Below are 23,729 nucleotides of genomic sequence, written 5' to 3'. Positions count from 1 at the left end.
AACTTGTTAGAGACATTGATTTGGCTACTGAGTGATGTGTCTCTTCCGAATTGAATGATGGGATTTCGAGTATTGACTTATGTTTCTGTTCTCATTGAAACTGCTCCATCTTTTGAAAAAAGAAATCGTAAAAAATTATATATGTAAGTTACATAATATAGCCCACAAAAAAAAAAAAAAAGAGTTACATAAAATAATATGACTCGTTAACTTTTTAATTTTTGAATTAAAAATATTTGAAAATCATATTTACTTCTAATTTTATTTTTTTTTAAATAATTATGAGATATAATGGTCGGCAAAAGGATTATAAGATTAGCAATAAATAAATAAATAAATAAATAAATAAATAAATAGAGCATCTTATCTTTTACAAAAAGAAGAGGTTCCTTCGCTTAACCTTCACTATGAACGCACAATGATGATGGAACGCAATCACTACTGGATTTAGGAGTTGTTTGGTATGATGTATTAGGTAAAATAATGCATGTATGCTTTGTATAATAATAATACTTTGTTTGATATACTTTTTGAACCTATGCACTGGTTATACACCTTATTTGATATTATCATATGCATAACTAATGCATAGGAAACCATGATATTAACAATGCAATGAATTTTAATGCATGTATTAGCTTAGTTAAAAACAAAATTGCCCTTGAAATTTTATGTATGATAAAATATGCTATTATATTAATGCAAGTTTGATGTAAAGTTTGATACTCAAATTACTCCCACTATTTATATTTACACTACGCCAATTTCTTCATTGTAAATTTATAAATTTGTACTCTACTACTACGTACTAGAATGCACTTGTAATCAACTCATTTTTTTTTTTAATTCAAACTTTCTTTGCCTAATAATCCAAGAAGTGGAAAATAAAATTATATTCTTAGTAGATAAATAAATACTTAGCATATTTTTTTTTATAAATAAATATTCAGTTATATACTATAATTAGGTAGACAAATTAAATAATTTTTTTAAACATTTTTCATATAAAAACATTCCTCAACATATGTTTTCTTTTTAAAGATAAAGTGATGGACTAGTTATGGGGGTATTTTTGTAAACAAATAATTTTTTTAGAAATTGTGCAATGCTTTAATACATCAAACCAAACAATTAATAAGAAACATATTAGCATAACTAATATCAGCAATACTAATACACCATATTCAGCATTATTCTTATACATTCTACCAAAAGATATATGCTAATGAAGTTTTTGAAGTACTTTTTAATTAAACATTTATTTCAAGACAAGTCAAACTAATACGTAATTTGGTTTTCATCTTGTGCAGGTAAGATAAAATTGAATACGGATGGTAGTATCAAAATGCAAACGGACGATTATCTATTTAAAAAAAAAAATATTTTACATTACCAATGAATTTTAACACGTAATAGCATATTAGTTATTGTTTTTAAGATTATTAGTTAATTTATTTACCCAATTATATAAATATTTTTACATCATCCCGTGCATAGATCTGAAACTCAATCATTATTATTGGCTATCAATCATCTTTTTCATTCTTATATGGTACATTTATTCATGGCTCGGCCATCTTCCGCACTTCTCACGCTTCTCCAGCTTGGAGCGATATAACTTGAGATTTGCCACTTTTATTTGGAAGTCCAAGTGGCTAGCAATCATCATTGTTCTCTCTTTTCATATGTAAAGATAAGGTTGAATTATTTCCTCTTTTTAGTGGGACTATGAGTACACAAGAAATCAATTAGCATGAAAATTGCTTCTTCACTATAAAAAAAAAAGGATTTTTCATAAATCACTATAGAGCCTAATAACTATAATTTGTTTAATTACCACTTGTAGTTACTGTTCAATTATTACAAACTTATATCACTTGTATTTATTTGTGCAATGAATACAACATATGTCAACTCTATTCATTCGTGCAACGAATGCAACCCATATAAATTGTATTCGTTCACGCAATTGTATTCATTTGTGTAAGAAATACAATATGTATCAATTGTAACCAAAACAAAACACAAGGGTGTATCATATATGATACAACTTGTATCATATACTAAAGATACGATATGTATTTCGCGCAACGAATACAACTAAGGCGAAACACAGAAATACAGAGATACAGAAAAATAATGTTCTTGATGAGATTCGAATCCAAAACCTTCACTAGCTAAGCAAGCGCTCTAACCAACTTAGCTATAAGAGCTTGTTTCTTTTTTGTTTCAGTTCAAAAGAATTAATCTATTATTTCATGAATTTGATATAAAATTCAAATATAGCTACGAATAATGATAAATTTGTTGAAAGTATAGTTACAAATGATAAATACAATGTAAATAATTGTTGTGTCGCGTAAGTTTCTCATAAATCACATAGATATAATGTGATATATACTATTACATATATGTATAATATGTTATGTAGTGTGGTAGGAACCTTCCTTTTGTCGAGGAAGTAGGAATCTTCCTTTCAAGTTTCAAGTTTCAAGTACTTGTTCTGAACTACACTTGGACCACACTGCATACCAATCACTCAAGGCTTTAATGTGTATATATCTTTTTGGTAAACAATTCACACGAAGAATTTCATCCATCCACATATAGTCTGATAGTGAAAGATGCTATGTGATGATTGAAGGATTAAGCTATTAATCAAAGTTTAATGAAATTCAAATGTTGATATTTCCCTAGCCTAAAACTCGCAAAAACCATTGATCCAAAAAGGCGATGAATCGACAATGTTATTTACACCAGATATCCACATTTTCAAAATTAGACGTGTGGTCTGAATACTAGTTTTGAATTTTAAATTTCAGATAAGGAGGTCACATTCAGAATTCATGATCTAATTTTGACAAATTAGCCATTTCTAAATATTATGCTTTAAAAAGTGGCTATTTGTGCAAATCAGCCTGTGCGGCATACCTCATTTATTGAGAACATGTTTGGTTTAATGTTCACAAATAAATAATCATGGTATATAGAAGTCGTAATAGTTATTTAAATTTGGTTTTATACGTCATATTCATGTATAGTTAATCAGCATATAAGGTTTTGCCAGTTTTGATTTATTTTATACCACTTATACATGGGTAAAGTACCCAAAAGGATAAAATCATGCTTGTCTTTTTCCGAGAAGCCTAAGAAGGTCAAGCATCCAAGGGTACAATTATAAAGTCATTACTTTTAATTTAAAACATAAATAAATATTTAAACAATACTCTCTTCGGTGCACTTTAATTAATTTTTTAGTTGATTTTCACACATATTGAGAAATCCACATTTTAACATTAATTAACAATAAAATTGAGCATATTAACCTTAATTTATCTATTGAAAATACAACAAATACTCCTATGCCTTTTATTCTAAGGGCAACTTAGGAAAAAAGAAGTTAATTCCTTCTTAATATCTTGAAAAAATAAATATTTTGAACCGCAGGAAAAAGGCTAAAAAATCAATTAAAGTGGACCATATGGAGTATATTGTATACCCAATTTTCAGATAAGGAGGTCACATTCAGAATTCATGATCTAATTTGACAAATTAGCCATTTCTAAATATCATGCTAAAAAAGTGGCTATTTGTGCAAATCAGCCAGGACGACATACTCACATTTATCGAGAACATGTTTGGTTTGAGGTATAAAAAGAAATAATCATGGTATAAAGAAGTTGTAATAGTTAAATCAATTTTGGTTTTATATATATCCTAGTCACGCGTATTGTTTTGCCAATTTAGGTATTATTTTATACCACTTACATAAGAGTAAAGTATCCTAAACGGATAATCACCCTGGTCTTTTTCTAGAATCCTACGAAGGTTAAGCATTGGAGGCTACAATTGTAAAGTCACTACCTATTAATTTAAAACATAAACAAATATTTTAAATGATATCTTGTATACTCAATATACAGTGATCCAAACACCAAACAAAGAAATAATTTTTGTATTACAATTCAAGTATTAGTAATCCCTATATTATTTTAATCTATATTTTCGAACCAAACGATCCTTCAGATTTTGCAACGTAGAATAGGGGAAAGTACACAAACAACCATTCTTAGAACTGTTATTTAATGATTAGTCAGTATTTTTTATCTTAAAAATTTAAACTAAAAATTTTAATTTCATGATAATTAAAGACATTATATCATAAAAAATTGAACAAAAAAAATTAAAATTCATGATACATTGGCTAATTCCTAAATAGCAGCCCTTTAGAGTGGCTACCTGGTGTCATTTCCATCGTAGAATCTCCTCATATATTTTATTGGGCCTCAAAATTTATGGAGAGGCCCAATATGTGAAGACTTTTCATCTAATAAGCAATCTAATCCCATGAAGCCCACCAATAGTTTGGCAGATGATTTGGACTGGAATTTCCATCTTTTGGGCTTTTAAGCTCTATTTTCCTTATATAATGATAGGTACATCATTAGGGTTTCTCTTCATCGAGCGGGAGGGCACGCAACAGCATCAGCCATGGTTCTCAAGTAAATTTTCTGCCGTCTCTTTCGCACTCTTGTTTGTATATTCTGTATGCATTTTTGAATTCCTTTAATACATGCCATGGTTTCTTACTGTACTGGTTGTCGGTGTTTAAAACTTGGTAAGTGTTTTGCAAATGATATCTTATGCTCCTTTACATTTACCTAGATTTAGCTCATGGAGAAGAATCGACGTTTTTGGAAACGGTTCAAAATCTATATTTATATGCATATTAATGTAGATGAGAATCTGTAATTATGGGGAAAATGTTGCTCAGATATACAAATAGGAGATATATCTAGTCATTCAAGGAGCAGAATAAGTTATGACTGCGTAGTGATTGATGATACTTTTGAGGATGAAAGGTTTGTAACAATATGTGAATGTCGATTGGAGCGATTGATATGGGTAAGAGTTTGAGATATTAGTAATTTTGACTTTAGGGGAAAATATTTTCATGGAGAGAGCTTAGGGAGAAAATGTTGCTTAGGCATAGAAATAGGAATAGCATAAGGAACAAGGATAGTGGGTTGATTATAATCTATGAGTATTAAAGGTTTGCAACAATGTCGCGACCAAGGGTGTGGACCATTGGTCAATAAAGTGGGAGGAAAATTATGAGGTTTCAGGTCCAATTGAGACAAAAACCACTAGGTGTTTCTTTACCTGGTGCGTGTGAGGTAGCAGGTATGTCGTAGAATTAGTCGAGATGCGAGCATGCGAGACCCAAACACCATGGTTATCAAATAAACAAAAAGAGGTTTGTAACAATGTTATATGACAAATGGTGCATGTGAGGTAGCAGGTATGTCATAGAATTAGTCGAGATGCGAGCATGCGAGACCCGGACACCATGGTTATCAAACAAACAAAAAGAGGTTTGTAACAATTTTATATGACAACTGGTGCATGTAATATGGATAAAAGTTGAGATATTTGCAGTGTTCACCTTTAGGGGAAATAATCTCCGGTGGAGAACATTTTCCAAAATTTGATATATCCCAAAGTTATCATATCAAACACCCTAATTCATAGCTAGATTTGACAAGGTTGAAGCTTGCTCTTGAAGGATTATTTTTACCTGCAATTTATTTTCTTATTTGAATGCTTACTCATGCATAGAGACTGGTGATTTGGTCTTCTAATTTTCAGTATATTGCTTCTCATTATCCATTGAACATGATATTCCATAGTTCTTTTTTAATTATTTATGAGGTACTCTAAATTGTAGTACTTGACTTTTATGCTGCTTATGAACCTGCATTAGGTGTGAACATCATTGCTGGCAGACAGCACTCTGCAGTTATTTTCTTGGTCATCTGTGATGTTTCTACTAGGCTTACACAAAATAGTAGGGTGATTTTATTCAATGTTCTACTAAATCCCATATGAAATCGTGTTGTAATTTCAGAATGGGTATTGCTCCTGAGAGATTAGTAACCACCACTTTTATTTCATATGAATTTGTTGGAGCTTGCTCATTTCCTTTAGTTGGGCTATTCCCCTGGTAATCGTACAAGTTACAACATAAATTCGAACTGATGAATATAATTGTTTTCTTACATTGATTGCAGGACAGAACTCTGTCGTTTCAGTGGTGGCAAGATTTACCCTGGGAGGGGCATCAGATTTATTCGTTCAGATTCTCAGGTATTCTTTCAATAGATAACCTGCCATATTTGTAGTCGGGTATGATTAATTTGTTTGTATTCTTAGGAACAGGAGGAAAATCCATGCTAGTTTCCATAATCACTTTATGATATTTTGACTCTTTTAGGTGTTCCTATTCCTCAATTCAAAATGCAAAAGATACTTCCACAACAGGCTGAAGCCATCAAAACTTACTTGGACAGCTATGTATAGGAAACAACACAAGAAGGTGAGTTTTCAGTAAACCTTCAGAGTTCAGACCAGAATGTATAACTTACTCAAACTCCCTTTTTTTTTTGCTGTTTTGCTTTTAAGTTGCCTCTAACTCTGAATAATGATAATTTTGTTTTGTCTCATAATCTAGACTATTACTAGGGAATATGCCCTTTCATAAGTTGCCTCTTGTTTTGCTTGAAAAACATGCAATTAGCTACTGAATTTTCCTAGGCCTTTTCTGTTTTTGGTTATTATGCTAATATAATTTTGTAACCTGTGTTTGCTTACATTAGGATATTGCACAAGAAGCTGTCAAGAAGAGGCGACGTGCCACCAAGAAGCCTTACTCTAGGTCCATTGTGGGTGCAACCTTGGAGGTTATCCAGAAGAAAAGAACTGAAAGGCCAGAAGTTCGAGATGCTGCCAGGGAGGCTGCTCTTCGGTTTGTTTCTACTAATTCCTGTTGTTTATGTGGGCGCATGCCCACGATGTGCATCTAGTTTGTGTAGCTTTTGGCAGTCTTATCTGATATCTTGTACCAGACTTAGTCAGGTATTAACATTTTCATCATGTGGTTAATACAGTTACTAGTCTGGGAAATTAATGGTGTCTATCGTTACAGATTTGCTGATACCACTAAAGCACCTTCTGTTCCATATGGGCCCAACATGAAGTAACTCATTTCTTCTCTTGATAAAAAAAATCCTTGTGTGTTAAAATCACCTAAATCCTAAAGCGTCATATAGATATCTATTTCCTCGTCACAATGTTTGATGTATATCCTGGTGCAAAGAGAATGGATTATCATTTCTTCTCTTAAAGTTTAAGTCTGACACATTCCTGATTTTGTTTATCAGTGTGCATACCAATGCCTTGCATTTAGTTCGTGTGTTTTTTGGCAGTCTTATCTGATAATCCGATATCCAGACTTAGTCAGGTATTAACATTTTCATCCTGTGGTTAATACAGTTACTAGTCTGGGAAATTAATGGTGTCTATCGTTACAGATGTGCTGATACCAGTCAAGCACCTTCTGCTCCATATGGGCCCAACATGAAAGTAACACATTTCTTCTCGTGATAAAAAATTAACGTGTTAAAAACACATAGAGCCTTGGGTTAAAGCGTATATGCGATACCTGGTATATCATCCTGGTGCAAGGGGAAAATGAATTATGGTGTTAATCATTGAAGTTTAAGCTGATGCTTGTTTTTGGCGCAGATGGGAGTAAACTGATCTGTGTCTATGGCTTTTGCGCAGTGAAATTAAGGAAAGGATTAAGAAGACAAAGGATGAAAAGAAGGCTAAGAAAGCAGAGGTGACGGCCAAGTCCCAGAAAGCTGGAGGAAAGGGCAACCTCCCCAAAGGAGGTGCATCAAAAGTTCCTAAGCTTGGCGGTGGCGGAGGAAAACGTTAAGCTGCTGTTCATTTTGTTTCCTTATTAGCAATAGAGTGGCTTGTTTGAAGACACTGTAAACGACCAATCATTTACAAAAGTTACATCTGCAGACAAAAGTTTCTCGTATACAATTTTGCATTTAGTTAAAAATGCAGCTATTGATTCCCCGCAGACTACTGATCAATTGTGGGTGCATCCTCTGTTACGGCGTCTTTTTTTCACTCAAACAATATGTTTTAGAAATCTGTATTTGCTTCAAATGTGTGCGATAGCTCATACAATTTTTATATATTGTAGCACTTATATTCCTTGTCAAACGGATAATGGTAGCAAGACCTGGCCTCTTTAGCTAGTTTAACTGGAGCTGCTAAATTTTTTAGGCGAACCAAACCTTAGTTAAAGCAAGCTCTGATTAGTATAGTTAATTTACTAGTTCAAATCATATGCAATTTGATTGTATAATTTACTAGTTCAAATTATAACCTAAATTTTGATGAGGTTAAATAATTTTTAAAACACAAAATAAATTTCTGGCCAATGCAAGTGACCTTTCAATCACATTATTCCAATCCCTTTCATAAACGACACATCTGCAGTTGCTTCCTTGCTTCTCAGCCGGTGGGAGTAGGCAATCATTACACGGTTTCGAAAACGGTGACTGGTTTCTCAAAATTGATTTTGATTTGGATTAGAGGTCTTTTTCTTTTCTTTTTTTTTGGGATGAGATTGTGCGAATAGTATAAGATTGTGGAAAAGCTCCGCCGAAATATAATGACTCAAGGAATCCATTCACAATTTAATTCTAGAACAATTTTATGTTCACCTAAATTGAACACAAAGACGAACAAAAGTCTTGTGCCTTTTAAATACTCAACCTTAGTGTACCTCAAGTAAGAAGGCTTAGACAGACGAGTGTTTTTATCTCTGCTGGATATAAAGTTGAGATCTCATAATTTTTAACTCACTTCATTGATTATTAGGCCACATCTTTGGGTTTAGAATGACTCTTCCGACTTTGCTTCCTTGATGACTCAATCTCCTGATTTGAGTTCCCTCGCCAATGGAGCAAAATCGGGTATCAAAATAAGCGGAACTCCTATAATAATAGGAACTCGAAGTATATCATTCGTCAGGACCACTAGTCTACATTATGAAGTAGGTGACAGCTTATATTTGCTTTCCTATCAGCGTGAACAACTGTTCTGGTAGACTTATATGCTGAAGTTGTTGGATTGCTTAATAAAAGACAAAATCTAATGGCCATGCTAGTAACCTCAAGAGAATATTTTGAAGGCGCCAAGCCAAAAAGTATAGATGGATCTTGTCTACATTTGTCTATTATATTGTTGGGACATAAACCCTCCACCCGAAACAAGAAAAACCAATCTTACAATCTTTGCTTTAGATGTTTCTTCATATATTTGACAAAATCCCTTAAAAGTCCCACGTAAATACATTATGCGACAGGAAGAGACTTGGTTGGGGGGAGAGGATAAGCTAGTATTAAGTCTAAATTGGAACAAGGATTAGCCAAGCAGATGTCCCAACTATAGAATGATAAGAAGAGAAGAAAACTATGGCCATCGCATGTAACAATCAGAGACAACTTTCCTGCAGTTCAGAGCACATTGACTTACCATTAAATGCAAGTGAATCCAGCACATAGAAAAGGTTGTTAATGATCAAGATGTCATAATAACCAAAAATCACATAACAGAAAGACTATAGTAAACAATAATACAACATAAGTGTAGTAGAGAGAACGAAGGGAGGATTCTACAAAGTTGAGAACTTAAAGTGCTGAAATGTTCTATAGAAGTGGAAGAAATGAATCATATTTTTCTGTACATAAAATGACAAAACAGCTAGAACTTTTCTCTAATGAAAATGAGCAAAGTATATTTTCTTGATCTTCTGCAAAACGTATTCTATTCTATGCAACAAAACTGGATCAAGTACATAACAGTAACATTTACATGGAGAAAGACCGACACACCTAAGGCAAAAAATTTACAATGACATTCTCCACAAAAGAGAGGTTTTAAGGCGGCAAACCCAACAAATTTTTTTCTGGGAGCATTGACAAGAAAACATGTCACTTACAGATACTTCAAACCCCTTTGCTTGTATGGACTTTCAGATCACTGGGGGTAATTGATACAGAATCTACACAAAGCCCACCTTTGGAATGTGTGCAGTCAATCTGTTTCATTGAAAATCTAACTTCAGTCACCGGATCTGACGAACTGACAATAAATTCACCCACCTTGTACTCAATCCAGCTCCCACGCTTGATATTCCCATTTGCATCATCTTGCCCAATGTCATCTAGAAAGAACTCACTAACTGCATATTGCCCATCAGAAGTAGACAGTTCAAACCGTACTGGCCCCAAATCCCATCCATGAGTATGCTCAAAGTTGCAAGCACGCCGGCCGAGTCTTTTGAAAATTTTCCCAAGGTGAACTCTGAATGTTAGTGTGTATATATCAGGAGGAAAAGGAAACTTCACCGTGCCGCTTAATTCAAACCACCATACCTGCTGGCAATATGCCACAACATGGAACCTGCAAGAAAAATTGTCAAAGTTTACGATATCCCTCATCACCAGCAATGGTCAGTTGTGCAAAAGTAAGAAGGAAAAACTAGTACTTTCATGTATAATTCAATGGAGAAGAGGAGGAGACTTGAGCAGGACCATCTGCAACCCCCCCCCCCCCCATAAAAAACCCCACGCGCACACACACACAGCCAGAGAGAGAGAGAGAGGATAGCATGAAGGGTTAACCGAGAAGAAAGCTCGGAGTTCATGAGCTATCACATATTGCAACGAAGAGAATAAAAAGGAATTAGCATGCAACAGCAGGTAGTACCACAATCTGGTACTAGTGGTTCGGTTTATATTCTCAAGAAAGTGAGTTCATTGTCGAAAGGTTGAGTCCTAAGAAGGCAATTGCTGCCATTATTCAGTCAGCTAGTATGAATCAAAATTAGCCAAAAAAACAATATGTAAGTTAACTTCAGTTTTACCAGAAAAATAATATTTGACATTTTGAACAGACAAATGCTCCAATAAAATCCTAACACAGCTAAGTCAAAAAGTCATGTAGCTACGAAAGCAGAAAAACGTCCCAACTACAGCTTATAATCCTGGGTCCACAATTCGATCTTATTTTTTTCTTTCTTTTCCCTATTATGTACAGTTCTATCTAACTACTTCAACCTATCAATTGATGATGAAAATCCATGTAAATGCACTCAGAGTCAAGGCTACATGACTTATTTAAAGAGGGAAAAAGGAAATACTCTACAAGACCAGTTCGTTGCACGGGTCTGCTGTCTTCTTGTTTCTTCAGGGAAAAAGCGCTTTCAGATCCTTTAAGAACATTGCTTCAACAATTTCTCAACTGGATGAGCAACTGGTGTTCTTATAAATTCATTTCATGTTCCAGTTCATTCAGGAATATACCATGGATATTGATGCAAAGAAGATGCAAGATGGAAGTGTTAGGCATTGAGCATTCAAATCCATTACCACATTTTCATATTGCTAATACATAGACCATAGTTTCACATGCTGCTTCTAGCTACACCAGTAAGTAAATAAGATAAACGAGTTAATGCTGATCGTATATTTGATAGAAAAGATTAATTAACGGATTGATTTGGTGCTTTATACAACAGAGCAGGCCTGACAAGTTAAAGGCTTCAATTGCCACAGAAGTGAGTTGCCAAACCACCAAGCACACTTCCAGACTATGAGCATTAAATAAGACACATCCATTAAAATCTTAATGTTCTTAATTTATCCAATTCTCAGTTATGAATTTTCAAGACAATGACATATTCAATAAAATAAATCAAAATATGACAACATAACAGCCATTTTCCCATAGATGCAACTAATACACATCAGATATCTCGTTCTAACCAGAAATTGGAAGAGGTATCATTACTTAAAATGGAAAATATTTTATTGCATTTGCCATGATTTGTCCGAAAAAGATGCTAAATCAGTCAAATTTTGCTCTTCCAAGTACAACCTCATCTGTTAGAAAAAGATGTCGAAAGCAGCCCACTAATAACTCTAATCAGGCAAAAAAGCTGAGGGCACTGTAAGTCAAGCGATGTCAACACCATATACTGGCAAGTAAATAAGAAAATTTTCCACTTAAAAATCCGCCCCAGCACTCGGGTTTAGAGAGAAGGCTGAAAGTGAAGCTAAATAATGACTACTCCAATTGAGTTTGTTTTGTCCATTTTTGCCTCTCGGTGAACACATAGACCTCTTTTGCACATGTCCCCAAGAGAATGGCCTAGTGATTGAGGCAAGGGAGGAACAACTTGGAAATTTTAGGTCCAAATTTCTTCTATAACACTTGGTCTGCTCCAACCTTAGTAGGCATGGTTACATTGGCAACCTATGCTTGTGGGCTAAATAGGTTGCCCAGTGGTCAGTGGACTAGTCTAGGTCAGCATAAGCTGGTCTGATACCACCAATATTTTCAAAAATCATATAAAACATTAAAAGAAAAACTTATTTTAACATGTATTGCTCATAATAATTTTATCCTGTGATGCATGGGGAAATCCCAAAATACGTACTTAGCCCAATTGATTAGGAAAAAAACTAGCTACTAATATCATTTCAGAAGTGGATATCCAATCAGTTCAAAACTTCAAAATCATTTCATCACTGCAGCAATAAGCTTAAACAACATTGTTACACAAGGGTTTCAACCGACTAATCTAACCTTGATTCTTGTGTAGGAAACCAGTTCCAGTGTCTCCTGTCTTCCATACCAGTTATCGACATCGCTTTCGAGGATATCGACATGCAAATCCTTCCACTTATTCTGTCCAACCATACTTCCTGCATATTCTCCCCCATAAAAAACATACATCTTAGTGAGATCAAACATCACTCCAAAACATTGTAGCTAAAATTGAACTCATAAAATATACCAAATTCAACTGCTACAAGAAGATCAACTTATTCCTCAAACTTTCTTTCCCAGACCTCAAGAGCAAGAGTGAGGTGAACAGTACACACAGAGAAATTAAGCAGTGGTAACTTTACATTTCATAATCCTTCCCCATACAAGCAAAGTGAACACAATAGAAAAATACCGTACCCAAAAACTAATAGTCATAGCAGGTTGGCCTAGACACAACCTTTATCAATTTAGAGAAAACCATACTTATCGTTAGCCAACACCACTTACCCATTTGGTCAGGGAAGATATGGGGAAAAAACTATAAAAAAAATAATTAAAATATGAGTAAATAACTCATCAGTGTTATCACTGTTCCACATTCAAAAGGCAGAAGGGCAAAGGAAGCAGCATAAAGTACGAATGTTAACCACAACAAATATTACCACTCTATTTTGTGTGTGTGTGTGTGGTTTTCCAGCAAATGCTCCATACCTACTTTGGGGCACGACTAATCTGGATTCGCATTGGAAGTCCCACTTTTAGGAGTAAAGAAATCCCTACCAAGGCAACTCCATTCCAGGCTCAAACCCAAATCTGGTTAAGGACGGAGGGGTACTACCACCCCACCACAATCTTTGGTGGTACTACTCCAGTTCAACTTGAAAACTAAACTTGCATACTACATACTTCATATATCAGCTAAAACATCAAATGACAACTACGGAGCAGCCCCAGCATCAATTTTGACCCAAAAACCCCATCATTTATAAATTATCCTTCAGAAATAAATGTCAGCAGAAATAAGGAACTTCACAAAAAATTCAACATGCCTTATTGCCATCATCAAACGGGACGGAACGAGCGAGGAGCGCAAATATGTCTTTCTTACAGAGACCCTCGTAATTTTGCCGAGGCAAAAGGTCGAGCAGTTGGTGGTAATTACAAGGAAGTTTAGATTCCCAAACAGCGTCAGAAGAAGCAGCACCACGAAAAGCACGATTGAGACGAGCAAGGTTACAAATCTCCGGCGGCGTTAGGTACATGAAAACGCACGCCACGCAACTTTCCGGTATATCACCTAGCCCTGGTCTGCCGTCGGCTGACCCGTTTTCCGTCAGGTTAGATAATGATGCGCCCATGCGATTTGGCAGTTTTTTTTTGTTTTGAGGGGGAGGCAATTGTGTCAATTCATTATTAGTCCCGGTGGTGATGCGGTGGTCGCCGGTGATGTAAAGTGGTGGAGTGAAGACGGTGAATGGCCGAGTGCGGTGGTGATCAGTATGGAAGAGATGCGTGAGAATTTTCTTAACAACCCGCTTTCGTAATGTGGAAGATTTCCGCAGTTTACAATTTGCTTTCTCCCTTTTATTACTCTTTTGAGAATATTATAACAGAGAATTCTGCCTAAATATCTTTCCGATATTTTTCAGAAGGGTATAATATTTAAATTTATTTGTTTTTTTAAAGAATATATTACATGTATGAGTAATAATTATCTCATAAAATATATTGCTATTATAAAAAGGGACACTCAAGTTGTAGCTACTACCAGCAGTGTCATCCTTATCCAACAACCTAATAATAAAAATTATTTGAAATGATTCTAATAGATTGTATTTGGTCAAATAACACAAGTATTTGTGTCCGTATTAGAACAACAATTTATGCTTGACTGATCTTTTCAAATGCAATTTTAATCATCAAATTATGAAAAAAGGACATGTGTATATTTACCTTGCAAGTGATATTATTTAAAAGAATAATGCTTTACTTATTTATTATTAGGGACTTTAACTAAAATTTTCAATTTATATAATTAAAATGTTTCACTTTTTATTTGAGATTTGGTTAGATATACACAAAGAAAGAGTTAGCGAAGATAATGGTAAAACCACTATGGAGGAGAATGGAACAGAGGTGGAGCCAGGATTTGAACCTTATGGATTTGGAATTATAATCCTTTTAAGTTACTGGATTTTAAATTAATAAGTTGTACATATTCAATGGATTTCAAAACAAATACATAGTTTGAAAAAAAAATATTGAATTCGGCCGAACTCGCATCCCGCACTCTACCTCCGCCCCTGAGGACAATGTTCTAATAGTTTATTTTTCATTAGAAATCAATAAGCGGTAGTATTATAAATAATATTACTAACAAGTTTATTTTGGTCTTGAAATTAATTTTCTTTTTATGCTTCTCCTTTTGAGTAATTTGTACTCTCTTTTCCACATCAAAAAATTATTTGTGAAAATATAACTTTATATCCATCAATTTCAAATTATTTACTCTTTAATGTTCAGGCCCAAACTATTTACTACTCATATCCATGCGCCCCAAACTATTTACTCGGGTTTTGTATAAACTCTTCCACAAGAAAGAATCTGAAATACAGTGAAGCAAAAAAACCAAGAAATAGCAAAGAAAAAGGTAGCCATGGATGCGGAAGAAGGAACACAACAACCCCAACTAGTTCTTGCGCACAAACTCTTCCTTTTGACACACCCAGATATCAATGACTTGGATAAAGTTCGCCTCCGTGAAGAAGACTTGGACAAACTCTTCCATTTCCCTTATATCCTTATTCAAAAAGAAATTAGATATGATTATTTGAGAAGTTGACTTCTGGCAAGTTTCAATTCTACTCCACTTTTTCTTGATTGTTCTTTCCCTAACTCTTTCTCTTGCCTTGGCCCTTGAATTTAAAATTTTTATTTTGAAGATTTCTTGTTTGATTCAAAGTGGGTATTGTTAAATATTGCTTATAGTACCTTCTGGAAGTTCATACTGAAATTTGATAGCATTTGGAGCTGATTTGAGGTGATTGAGATTGAATTTTTTAGTTGAAAATGGAAGAAGAACACAACTACAATATACTGTTACGGTATACAATATGTTGTAGGAGTATATAGCTATACTGCAATAGTATACTATTATAATTTACAATATACTACAATGGTATATGGTAATAATCAAAGAAGAACACATTTACCTAACAGTATACCGCTACAGTATACAATATACTATAGGAGTATATAGTTATACTGCAATGCAACAATATACTATTATAGTATACAATATAGTATTATAGTATACTATAATAATATGCAATATACTGTAACAGTATGTTGTAATAGTATACAATATACTATAATAGTATACTTATTACACGTAAATTCACTTGTCTTTTCTCTTTTAATTTGCTTTAAGTTTTTACCCAGCGTGAGGGGCAAACTGAAAATGCAAAATAAAATAAAATTATAGTATGATATATAATGTAACAACATACTTACAATTAGATCCTTTTAGAAATTTTTATTGACAACTGATATTATTTCAGTTTAATAATTGAATTAATTTTTTTAACTCTTTGCGTACAATTGTATACCCTGTTGGTATAACTATATACTATACTGGTATCATATGTTAGTTAATATTTTTTGATTGTATTAGCTACATTTAATAGATACACAATTTGATTTTTCTTTAGTAATAGTATAAAAAAAGAATAATAAAAAATAGTGAAAACAGTAAATGAAATTAGATTATGAAGAGAAAAAGAATATAAAAAAAGAAGTTAAATGAAATTAGAAAAGGAAAAAAGAAAAAAATAGAAGAAGAAACCGAGAAAAAAGAAAAGGAGAAAAGAGAAAAAAAAAGAAAAGAAGCATAGAAATAAAAAAGAATTGGAGAATAAAGAAAAAATTCCCCACAAAAACTACTATGAGTAGGAAATATAGTTAGTTTATGGGTAGAAAAATAAATGGGTAAATAAGGGTAAATAGTTTGTTTTTGTGGGTAACTGTGTCAAAACCCCAATGCAGCTCAAAATCACTTTTCCTTTTTCGACTAATTAACACATTAAATTTCCAAAAATATTGCATTTTCAAAAGAAAATAAAAGTACTTTTAGCTATCAAAAAGCCTAGCAAACATGCTATTTGTATTGTCGTTATAATAATTTAAATTTTCACATTTTGTGAGCCGTCAACAACTTTGTTGGCCTCTTGGTAAGACCGACTAATCTTCGACATGTCCACATTAAAAATAAGTAATTTACAACCATCAAATATATGTCGATATAAAAAATTATTATGCTCGAGTAGAGTAAGTACAACATGTAATTTCACATCAACTTTAAGTGGTAGTATAAGTTATTTTTTCTTCGTTATAAAAACCTTTTAGAAGTGCAAGTAATTTGCCGTAGTATAAGTTATTTTTCTTTGTTATACATAAACCTTGTAAAAATGCAAGTAATTCTGAAAATATCGTCATGCCTCTTTCATGATTTCTTTTTTCTTCGTTTACTTTCACTATATATATCACATGTCCTTGATCAATCACATAGTGTTTCCCAAATGGGTTTATAATATGGTTAAAGAAAACTACTTTATCCTTAATCTTAGAATTTGCTCAGATTTTTTTATATTTTTTTTTAAAAAGAAGCTAATGTAGCCTACTAAAATCAAGAATAGACCATTTCCTAACCTAATTGAAAAGAATTTGTGAGTTGTGTATCATATGGAACTTTAAAAAAATAAGTAGGTAGCTTAGTATAGCCTATGGGGGCTCAAATTACAGACTAATGACAATGAAATTATAAGAAAATTAATACATTACCATTCTCCAATCACCACAAAGTTCCTATTTCACATGCTTTTCAGGGATATATGCACCAAATAATTTCTAATGTAAAGATATTTGACACGAGTTTTTAAATTTTCTCACTTTCTTTATATTTTTCAATTGAGAATAAAGCATGTTTGATAGGCTCTAATTTTTAATGCAGACATGTTATTTTCACGCGATGAACGTTGTAAATTATTTTAGAAGATAAAAGAAACCAATTAGCCAAATAAATCAAAAAAACCAATTACTTTAATTATTTAAAAAAAAACAATTAGCCAAGTAAATATTACTTTTCATATATTTACTAATGACAATTTGCCAAATAAATAAAAAGAAATCCACCTTTTTTTGTTTCGAATTAAACTTTTTAATTATTAGATCTAGTACTAAACTTTGTTCCTCGATTATTTGTGACTACATTTCACGAAATTCACATATACGTTTGGACTTTGTCCTACTTTTATAAAAGTTGACCAATCACGTAACAGTCTTTTTTTCTGTTACATTTTTATTTTAACTGATTAAGACTAATTGTGGTCCTCATTCCTTAAACATAATTATGGTCTCACAATAATGGCAGCCTAAAGCTAGAGTCTATTAGGGTACGTGTTCTATTAAGGTATTAAGAAAAGGGAAAGGTTTGTTAATTGTGATTGTGATTTGTGCCAAATGTATTTATATATTTATTATTGAAAATTTTCAAGTGCCGACTTCTAAAAAATTTCAATTGCATTTTTGCCTTTAATTCTAAACTTCGTATGATGGACTTAACAATGGCAGATAGTTTGTCAATTTAATTATTGCTTTCGCATATGTTTGCTACCCAACCAAGAAAGTTACGTACATAAATTTGTACGCCACCGCAAATGAAACAGTATGTTTTGTGGAATTTGATATTCTCGTTTTATTCTTTTACTGTTATATTTCCTCTTTTTTGGGGAAAAAAAAATTTTTGAGGCCGAAAAAATACGATCACGTCCCAAAACTGGAGAGCAATGACCGATACATGTTGAGTTAAGGAAAATGTGTTATTATATAATCTCATTTAGGTCACCTACCGTGACAAAAGAACTTACGAAAAAGCAAAAATAATTATATCTGCTAACTAATATACAAAAAATATACATTGATTATGGATAAAATATGCCTATCTTTGTATTTTATATACTAATATAAAAAAAATTGCAACTAGTACTTTTTAGAGTGGCTATACTTTATAATTTTCACAAAAAAGAATATATAATTGTCACCATGGCCTCTTGTAAATAGTTGTAATCTAAAATTAGTTTTGAATTACGGAGATAAATATCTCCCTTGGTGCTTGTATTGGTCAAAATCTGACCACCACGACCAGGTTGTCCGACACCCTGCCTCAGTAACTGGGCAGTGAAAGTCAATAGAGCCCACTTCATTTCTCCTCTGTGATATCCGACGAATCGAAAAGAGTAATGTCTAAAATCACGACCAGGACACATTAGTGACAAGAAAATGCTGAGACAAACAAAGGATAAAAGGGCCTCAACTATATATAGCCAAAAGCTCTCAATTCGGAGGCTTCTCCATTCTCTCAAAAAAGGATGACAAAAAGCTCCTTTCTTATATCTTCAAGAAAAAGAGGAAATGACCTCGAAGAATATAAGTAAATTTACTTCCTCATCAATTGACGAGAACGACAATGTTGAATTTTAATAAGATCAATCATGCCTCTTTCGTCCCATATGTAATCATTATTGTTGACTTTTCGATCCGGAATTAATTATGTTTGACTATGATTTACCCCTTTATCTTTGATTGATTTGTTCAAAAAGGTTTTAATATCTTTTGAGTCAAACAATTTGGCGCAGTCTGTGGGGATTTCTTAGTGAAAATTTCCTAGTTTCTACCAGATCGAAACCAAGAAATACAATCACTCACAAAAAGGAACGCGGAGGAAAAACCCAACCCACGCGAGACTCAAGAGCAGCGTAGAAGAGGAAGAAGAGCCAAGCAAGATCACCGGGCTCGGAAATCTTCGCCCCATCAACCATCGATATACTAAACAAAGCAAACGATGTTACCGACCTGTATTCCCCCACTAGTCCACCAGGCGGGAGCAAAAAAAATCTCATCCTCACCTCCCACTATTTGTCTGAGCAAGCACATAACACCCGTATGGACGAACATACACAAGAACATCTCGATTGAAGGACAAATTGCTTCAACACGGCTGAAATACCTCGTGCCGGCAACATCTCTAAGCTAGATGGCATGAGTCAGACAAGAAAACCATAAGGCGTACACAACACGAACCTAAACGAAACATCAACACCTCGTATTCACCAACATTGCTCCATTTGGTGCAAGCAATACCAAACAGACTGGGACTCCCACGAAAGATGTCCAACTCTCTAGAAACCGGGACTGACGACCAGCTGTTATTTCGATAAATTTGAAATAACACCCTTTAAGGCTAAGGGTCTTCGCCAAAAGAAAAGAAGAGTTCGACCTCGATCGAACGATGACGGGCTGTTATTTCAATAAATTCAAAATAACACCCTTTAAAGCTAAGGGCCTTCGCCAAAAGAAAAGAAGAGTTCGACCTTGATCGACCGACGACCGACTGTTATTTCGATAAGTTCAAAATAACACCCTTTAAGGCTAAGGGCCTTCGCTAAATGAAAAGAAGAGTTCGACCTCGATCGAACGACGACGGGCTGTTATTTCGATAAGTTCGAAATAACACCCTTTAAGGCTAAGGACCTTCGCCAAATGAAAAGAAGAGTACGATCTCGATCGAATGACGACGAGCTATTATTTCGATAAATTCAAAATAACACTCTTTAAGGCTAAGGGCCTTCGCCAAAAGAAAAGAAGAGTTCAACCTCGATCGAGCGACGACGGGCTGTTATTTCGACTAGTTCGAAATAACACCCTTTAAGGCTAAGGGCCTTCACCAAAAGAAAAGAAGAGTTCAACCTTGATCGAACGACGGCGGACTGTTATTTCGATAAGTTCGTAATAACACCCTTTAAGGCTAAGGGCATTCGCCAAAAGAAAAGAAGAGTTCATCCTCGATCGAACGACGACGGGCTGTTATTTCGATAAGTTCGAAATAACACCTTTTAAGGCTAAGGGCCTTCGCCAAAAGAAAAGAAGAGTTCGACCTCGATCGAACGATGACGGGCTGTTATTTCGATAAGTTTGAAATAACTCCTTTTAAGGCTAAGGGCCTTCGCCAAAAGAAAAGAAGAGTTCAACCTCGATCGAACGATGACCGACTGTTATTTTGATAAGTTCAAAATAACGCCCTTTAAGGCTAAGGGCCTTCGCCAAATGAAGAGAAGAGTTTGACCTCGATCGAACGACGACGGGCTATTATTTCGATAAGTTCGAAATAACACCCTTTAAGGCTAAGGGCCTTCACCAAAAGAAAAGAAGAGTTCGACTTCGATCGAACGGTGACGGGCTGTTATTTCGATAAGTGCGAAATAACACCCTTTAAGGCTAAGGGCCTTCGCCAAAAGAAATGAAGAGTTCGACCTCGATCGAACGATGATGGGCTGTTATTTCGATAAGTTCGAAATAACACCCTTTAAGGCTAAGAGCCTTCGCCAAATGAAAAGAAGAGTTCGACCTCTATCGAACATCGACGGGTTGTTACTTCGATAAGTTCGAATAACACCCTTTAAGGCTAAGGGCATTCGCCAAAAGAAAAGAAGAGTTCGGCCTCGATCGAACGATGACGGGCTGTTATTTCGATAAGTTCTAAATAACACACTTTAAGGCTAAGGGCCTTCACCAAAAGAAAAGAAGAGTTCGACCTCGATCGAACGACGACGGGCTGTTATTTCAATAAGTTCGAAATAACACCCTTTAAGGCTAAAGGCCTTCGCCAAAAGAAAAGAAGAGTTCAACCTCGATCGAATGACGACGGGCTGTTATTTCGATAAGTTCGAAATAATGCCCTTTTAAGCTAAGGGCCTTCGCCAAAATAAAAGAAGAGTTTGACCTCGATCGAACGACGACGGGCTGTTATTTTGATAAGTTCGAAATAACACCCTTTAAGGCTAAGGGCCTTCTCCAAATGAAAAGAAGAGTTCGACTTCGATCGAACGACGATGGGCTATTATTTTGATAAGTTCGAAATAACACCCTTTAAGGCTATGGGCCTTCGCCAGAATAAAAGAAGAGTTTGACCTCGATCGAACGACGACAGACTGTTATTTCGATAAGATTCGAAATAACACCCTTCAAGGTCAAGGGCCTTCGCCAAAAAAGAGAAGGGTTTGACCTCAATCGAACGACGATGGCCCGACATATTGATAAGTTTGAAATGACACCCCTAAAGGTCGACAACCACCGAAAGAAAAGGAAAACCGGGACTCGTCAGACGAGTCCCTATCTTGCACCAAAACCATGAACAATTGAAATAAAAAGTGAAGTATAAGGAAAATAGCAAATAAAAGAACTTTTATTTATGCAAAGTCATAGTGTGGGCTACCGTCGCTTACATATGGCCCAGGCCAACCAAAGAAAATGAACAATTGACAGTCGACAAACAAAATGAAAATAAAAACAAAGGACAACATTCTTCATTCGGCGTCATCACCGCCGTCACCATCACCACTATCATCACCGTCTCCAAGAGGTTCTCCATTACCATCATCCGCATCCCCATTAGCTTCGGGTGTCGCCGCGTCATATCCATAGTTAATGCGAGCCTCCCGAGCTTTCGCTCGCGCTTCTTCATAAGCATCCTCAGCCACGGTGCCTGCCTCCCACAAACTCTTATATATGTCCCGCTGGGCTTCATCATAAACCCAGAGCTCATGCATTTGGCGAGGAACGGCAGTGGAAGATGACTGAACCTGAGCCTGTAATTGCTCATTTTCTGCCTCCAGAGCTGCGCCCCGATCTCCCAGAACTGATGCCCTTGATCAATCACGCCAAATGCACTCCTCGAGCCTCGCCTCCTTAAGGGTAGCTATCGCTCTCTCTGACTCCTGTTCGGATTGGAGTACGCGGATGGTGTTCTCCAAGGTCGTCGCCCTCGCCAAAGCCTCGGAAAAGGTACTCTCAGTGTTTTCCAATCCAGCGACTTTGCTCTCAGTCGCGGTTAATTTTCTCATCCACTCCGAGCTCATCGCCTCGACCTTGACCAAGTTCTGGTCCATCTCTGACTGGATCGACCTCAACCTACCCTACAAATGCTCACACTTCGCTGTGATCCCCTTACCCAACTCGAGCTCCTCGTCCTTAATGCGAAGTTGATCCTCGAGTTCGCTCTTGCTGCGATGGCCTGCATCAATTCCTGATCTCTTTTCTCCAACTCCTCACCAAGAGCCCGATTATGGGGATCCGTCCCCAACCACTCATGCATATCGCGACACCTGTAATGGTAGCGACGGTATTTCTCCAGCATTTTCAAGTAAACCCTTGCCCGAATGTTGGCCCTGCGAATGCTTTCCACTTCCACCATGCATGTCTGGAAAACGTAAAGACGGGGTTAAACTAGTACTTTCGAAAAGGGTGAAAGCATAAAGCGAAAACAAAATGTAACGTGCCCTTAAGCCCATGATGGCTACCTCGACCCTCAACTCAGCATCGGGAACATCCCGAAGGGACTCGTTCTTAGCTTCGGAGCATAACAGGCTGAATTGCGGTACCAGATCTTCCCCCTCCTCCAAGAGATTAACGCCGGAAGGGATCTGAAGAATACAGGCCGAGTCCCCCCGCATTAACCACTGAATGAGTGAGACTCTCCTCAAACATCCTAACATCGTCGGGGTCCAGGTCTGACTCAGACTCATAGTCATCAATCACCACATCTTTTCCCCTTTCTGCTACTGAAGAGGAAGCACGACCCATTGCAGAAGATGAAGGCACGTCTGAAATCACAACAGCAACCCCAGAGGTCTAGTTCTCTACCGCGACAAGGTGTTGATCATCAACAACGGCAGAGACTTCTGATTGAGCCAAGACGACAACAGGAGTTTTTGATTGCTGATCGCGGGCACCAACAACTCCAACGGTTTGCTCCGTCCATATGGGAGGAGCCGCAGTAACACCCTCTTCGGAGCCCGTCAGGGGAGAGTCATCTAGATGAATTACTGTTGGGGGCGCCGTCTTAAACTCTACTCTACATCTCTTCGATGGGCCCTCTTCCTCTCCAGTAGATGGTGACTCATCCGTTGGGCGAACGACATTGGTCGGGACCTTGTCCTGGGAAGCGGCCCTCGCTGGAATAACCAAGGCTGAAGATTCAATTGAAGCAGCCCTCGACGAAGGTCGTACAGTGGATATTGCGATAGGGAGAGCAGATGCGGCCGGCTAGCGAAAAGCTAGCTGAAGAGCCCTTGCTCTCCGCACCCTCCCTAGCAACGACGAACGATGCATAAGAGGCTAATAAAAAAAAAGAGACC

The 23,729-nt window shown here is 35.7% G+C and overlaps 2 protein-coding genes and 1 long non-coding RNA gene across 3 annotated transcripts; 2 read left to right on the top strand and 1 right to left on the bottom strand.

Moving 5' to 3' along the window:
* The first annotated feature begins 4,382 nt into the window (after positions 1–4,382).
* LOC107805336 (large ribosomal subunit protein eL24) lies at positions 4,383–8,005 on the top strand. The gene is made up of 5 exons (XM_016629366.2): positions 4,383–4,502; positions 6,072–6,147; positions 6,275–6,376; positions 6,657–6,805; positions 7,624–8,005. Exons 1-5 carry the CDS (start codon positions 4,492–4,494, stop codon positions 7,778–7,780), a joined length of 495 nt encoding a protein of 164 aa, XP_016484852.1. The 5' UTR covers positions 4,383–4,491; the 3' UTR covers positions 7,781–8,005.
* Positions 7,194–7,428, top strand: LOC142181250 (uncharacterized). The gene is made up of 2 exons (XR_012709850.1): positions 7,194–7,300; positions 7,371–7,428. It is a non-coding gene; the product is annotated as an uncharacterized LOC142181250 (long non-coding RNA).
* A 1,645-nt stretch (positions 8,006–9,650) lies between the features above and the next one.
* On the bottom strand, positions 9,651–14,077 carry LOC107805335 (F-box protein PP2-A15). Its single transcript, XM_075254139.1, has 3 exons — positions 13,526–14,077; positions 12,517–12,631; positions 9,651–10,329 (listed from the first exon to the last, which is right to left on the bottom strand). Exons 1-3 carry the CDS (start codon positions 13,836–13,838, stop codon positions 9,873–9,875), a joined length of 885 nt encoding a protein of 294 aa, XP_075110240.1. The 5' UTR covers positions 13,839–14,077; the 3' UTR covers positions 9,651–9,872.
* Between the last annotated feature and the right edge of the window lie 9,652 nt (positions 14,078–23,729).

The sequence above is a fragment of the Nicotiana tabacum genome, chromosome 5 (genome assembly GCF_000715075.1).
Source record: "Nicotiana tabacum cultivar K326 chromosome 5, ASM71507v2, whole genome shotgun sequence".
Taxonomy (NCBI): domain Eukaryota; kingdom Viridiplantae; phylum Streptophyta; class Magnoliopsida; order Solanales; family Solanaceae; genus Nicotiana; species Nicotiana tabacum.
The sequence above is the reverse complement of the archived record's forward strand: the minus strand, read 5'-3'. Positions and strand labels throughout refer to the sequence as shown.

What these genes read in the sequence shown, in the direction of transcription:
- LOC107805336 (XM_016629366.2), top strand. An exon ending in TTATTCGTTCAGATTCTCAG is followed by an intron (nt 6,148 to 6,274) that starts GTATTCTTTCAA and finishes TGACTCTTTTAG; the next exon opens with GTGTTCCTATTCCTCAATTC. An exon ending in GCCAGGGAGGCTGCTCTTCG is followed by an intron (nt 6,806 to 7,623) that starts GTTTGTTTCTAC and finishes GCTTTTGCGCAG; the next exon opens with TGAAATTAAGGAAAGGATTA.
- LOC107805335 (XM_075254139.1), bottom strand. Translation starts at nt 13,838, where the DNA reads ATGGGCGCATCATTATCTAACCTGACGGAAAACGGGTCAGCCGACGGC. An exon ending in TGATGATGGCAATAAGGCAT is followed by an intron (nt 12,632 to 13,525) that starts GTTGAATTTTTT and finishes ATATGCAGGAAG; the next exon opens with TATGGTTGGACAGAATAAGT. An exon ending in TTTCCTACACAAGAATCAAG is followed by an intron (nt 10,330 to 12,516) that starts GTTAGATTAGTC and finishes TTTTTCTTGCAG; the next exon opens with GTTCCATGTTGTGGCATATT.